This window comes from Gigantopelta aegis, chromosome 8 (assembly GCF_016097555.1).
Source record: "Gigantopelta aegis isolate Gae_Host chromosome 8, Gae_host_genome, whole genome shotgun sequence".
NCBI lineage: Eukaryota > Metazoa > Mollusca > Gastropoda > Neomphalida > Peltospiridae > Gigantopelta > Gigantopelta aegis.
The window spans coordinates 11004866-11013241 of record NC_054706.1 but is presented as its reverse complement, the minus strand read 5'-3'; the positions used below and the strand labels follow the sequence as shown (position 1 = coordinate 11013241).

The 8376-nt window shown below is 35.2% G+C and overlaps 1 protein-coding gene across 1 annotated transcript in view; it reads right to left on the bottom strand.

Annotated features, from left to right (window-relative positions):
• Nucleotides 1–250: 250 nt before the first annotated feature.
• The window catches only part of LOC121379466 (protocadherin Fat 4-like), a 70556-nt gene continuing 62430 nt past the window's right edge, over nt 251–8376 (bottom strand). The window contains exons 72-74 of the mRNA XM_041508109.1: nt 7718–7817; nt 5228–5376; nt 251–884 (exon numbers count right to left, since the gene is read on the bottom strand). Of these exons, the coding sequence (XP_041364043.1) occupies nt 836–884; nt 5228–5376; nt 7718–7817 (298 nt within the window). The 3' untranslated portion in view covers nt 251–835. The remainder of the gene's footprint in view (nt 885–5227; nt 5377–7717; nt 7818–8376) is intronic.

Here is an 8376-nt window from a genome sequence, read left to right as displayed (position 1 = left end):
TAGTTATCATCATCATCCATTACTCTATGAAAAATGGGTAAATCACCATGAAAGTCAAACTTGATCTGTAACAGAACATGATAAAGCTATACACAAAATTTCAGCTTAATATCTTGAGGCATTACAAAAAAAAAAAAAAGATCTGGAAAAATATTTTTCATATCTCCTAAGTTCAAGGGCCATAACTCTGTCAAAAATAACTAAAACATCATGAAAGTCACAAATAAATAACTAAAACCAAGTATTAGTCTAAAAATATCTTTTTATTTAAAATATTAAAAAATGTAAACTTTAATAATAAAAATAAATAATTTGTTAAATACAAATGGTACATACAATATACATATTTGTTAAAAGTTGAAGTAAAACGTGAAGAATATATTAGAATTTGTTTCAATAAATAACTGTTTGAACCAAATTAGTTCATAACACTAAAACTTGTCCAGTGTAACACACTGTCTAAACCAGAACATGTTCACAAATCTCATGCTTATCAGGTACATGTGCAGGAATTTTAACGAGGGGGGGGGGGGTCTAGACTGAGGCACTAGCAAAGTTTATAGGAAGGTCGAAGTTTATATATAGGAAGGTTGAGACATGCTTCTCTGGAAAATGTATTGGAAAAAAAAAGGAGAAAATTTGCTTGAGCGGGGTGGGTTGGGCGGTGGAGGAGGGTTTCAACCACCAAAAAAACACTACCCCTGCACAGGTGCCTGCTTATTAATTTTCCACAGGATCAACTTTATCACATCTGCAATTTTTTTTAAGTCTTTATTTTCAGGATTCTAGAGTGTGGTTGTTTGAATCCCTCTAGAGAATGGTTGTTTGAATCCCTCTAGAGCATGGTTGTTCCTTCTTCGTGCACCAATGAGTGGCTGAGTTCCCTGGAAGAGAACAAAGAAGCAGATGTGACCACGAGTACTCTAACGAAGTCTTCCACCAACATAAGGCAAACCTGTGATGAGACTCGTCTCACACTGACAGCTAACAAAACAATAACTGTCTTTTTTCATCTACATAATAGCTATGAGCTTATTTTCTGTTGAAGAAAAATTATTAAGATTTTTTTTTAAACTGCATACAGACCAGAATAAAACTAAAAGTTGTTTTTTGTTTGTTTTTTTATCTCTGCTGATCCAGCATTTGTGTATAGCCAAGTATAGCCAAGAGCAAATAGGATAGGATATTATTACTAAAACCCTGATGGGCAATATTTAAAGATGTTTACTAGATTTATTCGGTATCATTATAAAAGAAAAAAATATCCATATTTGGGTTACATCTAATACAGCTGGCAATAATTTTTATTATGATGGCCAAGCACACAAACAAGTTGGTAAGCCAATAACTTAGAAAAGAAACTGAAGTGCTTTACTAAATAAATGTTTAAAACTAAACACACATTAACATACCTGTAATAGATTTGTTTGGTTGGGTTTTGGGTGTGTGATGTGGGGGTGTTTTGGGTTTTTAAGGTTACACACCACCATTAATTATTCCATGCAGTCCAATACAATTTCTACATCGGAAAATATTCTGTGAAAAATACAACACTATTGAGAGGGTCACGTGACTAATAGTTTTAAGGAGTGCTCTCCCTTAACATGTACCTTACAAAAAATGAACACGAGTCGACCACAAATTGTTTTTAGTTAGCCACTTTCATGTCAGCTAGAGCACCATCTCGTGTTGCTGTTATACAAATGGGACTATACATCTTGAACAGTTGTTAGTACTAAATATAATAAGAAACTCCAAAGCAATTGGTTATTTAAATACTACAGAAGTCAACCTAATTGTAATCATCAAAGAAAGATTTCTCTTTATTGTTAAATGGCAACAGACAACACGGATAACGAGATAGGGAATCTGCTGCCATGACTCCATGGGCTATTCTTTTCAATTAACATCAAGGGATCTTTTACATAATCCATTCCACAGACAGGATAGTACATACCACAGCCTTTGTTACAGCAGATGTGGAGCATTGGTTGAAACAAGAAATAGCCCAATAGGCCTATGCAGCTAGAGGATGGAACCTTAGATCAATCGTGCATCAGTGTGACGGAACATGCTCTTAATTTTGTTTTCGCCTGTGGCGATATTAATTGTTTTAGAGGGCCGTGTGCAGTTCCAAATGCACTTAGCTCAGGTGGGCAACTTGTTACGTGATACCTTTGCGCGACGGTCGTCAAGCTTTTCTAATACACACCTAGCGCAGGTGTGGAGGCCATGTGGCCAGTAGTTACTTAATAACTCCGCTAGTGCTGTTTATGACCAGGGGATTGCTCGCGGAATGGCGACAGCCAGTCTGGGCGATCTAAGAAAAATATGCCGGCATGGTGTCTGTGGAAAATCCACATGATACGTGAGGTACCGCCTTGTACCCCCAGGCGATATTCAGAGTTTTGAATAAATAGCTAGGATTTTAGAGATATCAGGGAGAAACATATTGGAAGGCGTCCAGGGGGAACGTTAGTCCGTCCGGACTGGTAATTATATATTTTCTGCTCTGTGTATAACCTTGATGTGACTGATGTGACTTTAAATATTTTAATACTGTATTATACCAATATTATTTAGACGGTGCTGCCGGTCATCTGACGCAGTAATCTGTAGGCTCACTGTCCTAAATAATTATAAAAAGCTTAACCAGTCATCCTAGAGGACCTAGGTAAACTGTAGGTTATTGTCTTTATTGTGATAGGTACCAGTATTAATTCTGTGTTACAAGGTTACTGAATGAGTAGTTAAGGGTTAATTAAAAATTAACCAGTTAGGAATAGAGTTGTAATTCCTTTATTAATTAAGTTCTCCTGGAAGCGTTTCTCAATTATCACACGTTACTGAACGAGTAGTAAGGGTTAATTAAAAATTAACCAGCTAGGAATAGAGTTGTAATTCCTTTATTAATTAAGTTCTCCTGGAAGCTAGACACCTAGAGATTAACTAATTACCGTATTTGACCGGAAATTAGCCCATGTCTTTGAATAAGCCCCCGTCCATTTTGATAGCATTTAAGAAATTAGGCCCTCATTCGTAAATAAGCCCACCCCCAACTTCGTCACCTTATAAATAACACAAAACTGCAAGTTTGCTCAAAGTTCATTTAAAAGGGGTCATACCTCCTGCAAATAATTAAACACACAAATGTAACACAATATTTTACCACCAGTGAGATTTAGTAGTCTAACAGTAACAGTGTGTAACATTGTTTTCAATTTCATGCCTGCAGTATTTCTTTGAAGTACCCAAACCCAAGTCTGAACTAAAAACCAATGTCTATTTTTTACCACCACACTGTGTCCGCAGTTAATGCTAATTAGGCAAATACCTTATTCTGATTGGCTAGAACAATGGCCTAGATTGACAATTCTTGTAGTGTAAGCTGGCTGCCTGTCAGAAACGTGTGTATACACTATTGAGTTTGTTGTTTTAAGTCTTCTCAGCATTAAATTTTGAATGTAAATAAACAGCACTGGTAAGTAATTGTAACATAGAAGGTGCGTTTCTGATAATTAGATACTAGTAAAAAAAAATTTTTAATTAATAAACTATTATTTATTAATAACAAATGGAACACTAATTAATAGATGTGCTACTGGACGTTTTTCATTTTCTTCCTAGTTCATTTAATTATTATTTATTTTAATTATTACTTTTTTTGTGTTTTTTTCAACAAAACTGGCCCCTTGTCTGGGAATAAGCCCACCCCATGCTAAGCTTACAATGAGTTGTCTTGGCCCCCTGGGCTAATTTCCGGTCAAATACGGTAAGTGATCAGTTCTGGGTTGTTATTATTTGTTGTTAATTAACTACTGCGGCAGTACATTTGTCAGCGTAGGTTAATACAGATTCCAAAGTGTATTGTGTTTTTGTTGTGTTTTCTAGTGAACTAAACGTGCTATAATAATATATACTTTATATAAGATCTTATCTCTGATCATACCTAGACGAGCCAGCGGGTATAACTGCCTGTTACAGAGAGATCTAATAGATATACAGTTAGGAGAGATATTTGGACAATCGTGTTTCATTCAGTTACGGGTATTATAGAATCCCCGTGACAATCAGGTAAGCACTTTACCATTGGACTATGACCCGGTCCTTATTCAGGTGTGACATAGCCCAGTGGTAAATCGCCCATTGGGCTATTTCTCATTCCAGCCAGTGCACCATGACTGGTATATCAAAAGCTGAGGTATGTGCTATCCTGGGTGTGGGATGGTGCATATAAAAGATCCCTGAGTGCTAATGGAAAAATGTAGCGGGTTTCCTCTCTAAAACTGTGTGTTAAAATTACCAACTGTTTGACATCCAATAGCCGATGATTAATAAATCAATGTGCTCTAGTGGTGTCATTAAACAAAACAAACTTAAACTCATTATTGATTTGAATTAACTTTTTTGAGTTTCAGTGGGTTTCCTCTCTAAAACTGTGTGTTAAAATTACCAACTGTTTGACATCCAATAGCCGATGATTAATAAATCAATGTGCTCTAGTGGTGTCATTAAACAAAACAAACTTAAACTCATTATTGATTTGAATTAACTTTTTTGAGTTTCAGTGGGTTTCCTCTCTAAAACTATGTGTTAAAATTACCAACTGTTTAACATCCAATAGCCCATGATTAATAAATCAGTGTGCTCTAGTGGTGTCGTGAAACAATTTTTCTTAACTTTTGGTTCTTATTCAAACAGTTACATCTAGTCATAACATCTCACTTGTTACTGATATTTGTGAATATAAATAAATAATACTTTTTTAACCAGCTTATGGTAACAAGTGTTAGATGAACAGAATGTTTATCCTGCAACCACTGTTTCTATCGGCCAATTTACGATGACCGATTAAAGCAAAGTTATAAACGTATACTAGCAGATTATCACTTTTGACGTCACTCGTCACATGGATAACTACATTACAAAATTACTCATTTGACCTATAGTTCATCTTACAGTGCAGCTGAATAACAAATATAATAGTTTTCCCCCTTAATTTTTATGGTCTGCAGGATAAAGATGATAGCTAGTTCATGATGTAGGATATCGGCTTTATCCTGTCCAGGCCTTCACAGGTCACCACCAATATTCTACATCATTAACTAGTTATTCTCTATCTATACTTCAAATACTGTAATCCATGTGTCTCTGCCTTTAGCCAGGAGGCCTTGCCTTTACAAATCAGCTACAGAAGACCTACAGGCGCGCTATATGGAGCACCTACCCTTGGTAGATTGGGTTCCTGATGACAGCGCTGCCGTGAGCTGGTCCACTGTTAGACAGCGGGGGAGGCCCGAGATCGCCCTCAAAGTTCATGTTGATCTCTCCCAGCTCCTGCACCGTCTCGTCTGGTGGAACATACATGTTCAGACTCTGTAACAAACAGCACTCTAAGTTAACAATCATTTCTTTCATATGTTAAACCTTTGTTTGACACTCATTAGCTGGTGTATTCTTTGTGCTTGGGTGTCATTAAACATCCATTCAGTCCTATGTTACAGAGTTTTTGTAACTTCATGTATCAGCACTCCCAGTTAATATAGATTGTATCATCTTTACACACTTCAAATATCAGCACTCCTAGTTAAGGGTTAGGGTTAGTTACTCTTACTTGATATAGATTTTATCATGTTTACACGCTTCATATATCAGCACTCTTACTTGATATAGATTTTATCATGTTTACACACTTCATATATCAGCACTCTTACTTGATATAGATTTTATCATGTTTACACACTTCATATATCAGAAATCTTACTTGATATAGATTTTATCATGTTTACACATTTTATATATCAGAAATCTTACTTGATATAGATTTTACCACCTTTGCACAGATCAAATATCAGCACTCTTACTTGATATAGATTTTACAATCATTGCACAATTCATGTATCAGTAATATAAGTGCTTTATCACAGAAACATTCAGTGTAAAATAACATATTAATAAAGTCAATATATGTCAAGATATGTAATAAATGTTACACTTAATTAACTGAGGTTTTATGTTACTCTTTATGTAAAATAATGTGATGCATGTCAATACTCCAAAATACCCAGTTTGGTAATATTTTGTTTCAATCTAGTGTTTACCAAGTTTCAAAGAAAAAGCAAATAATAAAACATTTGTTTCATAAATAAAACATTGTATCTTTCTTATTTAATAAACAAAATAATTATACTGTATGAAAGTTAGTACTGTTCAACATTTTGTTATTACCACTGCTAAGCATACCATAGTACTACAATAAAGGTCAGGAGACAAAAATCAACAATGGTCATCAAGGTGAAAACACCACCATTTACCGAGTCACCATGCCGTTAAAAACAAATTACTTGATGCAGCAGGTTTGAATACATGTTCAGGGATTTATCCAGGCATTCTGTGGGTTCAACGAGAGACATCTTCCCAAAAGAAAATGGCACTGAAAATCCCCAATTTCTATGGTAAAAATTCCCAATGTATGTATTTCATTATGTGTGTTATAATAAATTAATTTTACACTGGTGTACTGCATCATTCAGTGTTGTTTGTATTTCAGTGTAACAATCTTTGTCCAGATAACATACTATTAAAACAACCATTAGTCGTGCTGCAAGAGGTGTATAACTATTAGTACATTAGACACAAAACACAAGTGAGTATATATCCAGACATCGCCGTTTAAGGGGAGTTATCTCTCTCTCCCCATCACTCCCCTGAGACTATTTCAAGGAGAGTCATTTTATATATGGCATATGAATTTAAATAGTATCAATATGGTAATATGATAATATCGGAAATGTCTTCCCATAATTTAAGTGAGTGGAGCAATTATACACTCTCCTCAATTTTGTTTTCACAGTGAGGTCTGTTATAGTACATCATTTTCAATCACTGAAATGAGTTTCACAAAAGCAATGAACTGCCAGAGAGGTGCAAATGAAGCAAATATCTACTGTACTCATGTCATGGTTTGGCTGTACATTTCATTTCATTTCAAATTATTTTAGTGCTCATATCCAATTAAGGTTCAAGCACGCTGTCCTGGGCACACACCGCAGCTATCTGGACTGTCTGTCCAGGATAGTGGGTTAGTTGTTACTGGTTAGTGAGAGAGAAGAGGGTGTAGTGGCCTTACACCTACCCATTGAGTCATTAAAACTTGCTCTGGGTGGGAGCTGGTACCGGGCTGTGAACCCAGTACCTACCAGCCTTATGTCTGATGGCTTAACAAAGACTCCACCAAGGCCGGTTTGGCTGTACAAAGAATCACCATTTGTATAGAGGATCAGAGAGAAAAAATATTTTGTAAAAGCAGTCTGATGTCTGGGGTTATCTATAGACTTCAAAATAGTACTTAGTATTAGGAGGATCAGCTTTAATCTATATTCATTAATATGTCAAAAATAGAGTTGTTTTTTTTTGTCCTAATTTTCAGAAGATACTTTTTGTTGAGCTCTGTCCAAGTGTAGACTTAAGACTCACTTGACATCTCACCCATACAAACAGCACATAATGTCTGGACTTTATAGTTTTATACTTTTATTATCATCGGCTATGAATCCATCATGCTTTTTGACGCCAACTTTATCTGCTATGTTTTATCTATATGTAACTTTATTTCAAACATCAGTCAAAACTGAATTATTAGTTTTTTGTGCAAGCAAAAGGTGAAAAAGAACGAAATTTAATCTACATTATCATAGTCTGGATCCATGGATGCTACCTGTGTTTCATATTCTCGCAGGAAACTCGGAGGTTCGGTGAAATCAGGACTTGCTAGGCTGGTATGAAACACAGCGAATCGATGCAGGTACATTCTATATCTGAAGTAGATAAAAACCAAATTATATTAAAGTCACTAATCAAAAGGTACATCCTGTATTTGAATTGGGAAAAAACAAAACAAAGGTTAAAAGACAACTAAGTGGAATTTAGAATTACATTAAAATCACTATAACCAAACGATCATTGAAAATCAGGAAGCTATGAGGTATGAATTCATTAAAACTGCATATATTATAATTATGAACTAGACTGCAAACAGCATTTACATGAAATCAAAGAACTGCATGCTAAGTCCAATATATTTTACATGCTCATATACCACTAGTTTCGAGCATTAAAACTGCATGCCACAGAATGTTTTTTCTAAATATTCATTATTTAAAATACCTTTGAGATTGCAGCTTTCAGCACATACATGCAATTATACTATTCAACTTTCGCTAGAGTCAAATAAAGCAGCTGCATTTATTGTGTTCAGTGAATGACATACATCTAAATGTAGACATTACTATGGCAATGTATGAAACATCCAGACATCATAGTCTCATTCATCACATATTGCACAAATTTAACACATGCACAAACTGCTTATTACGA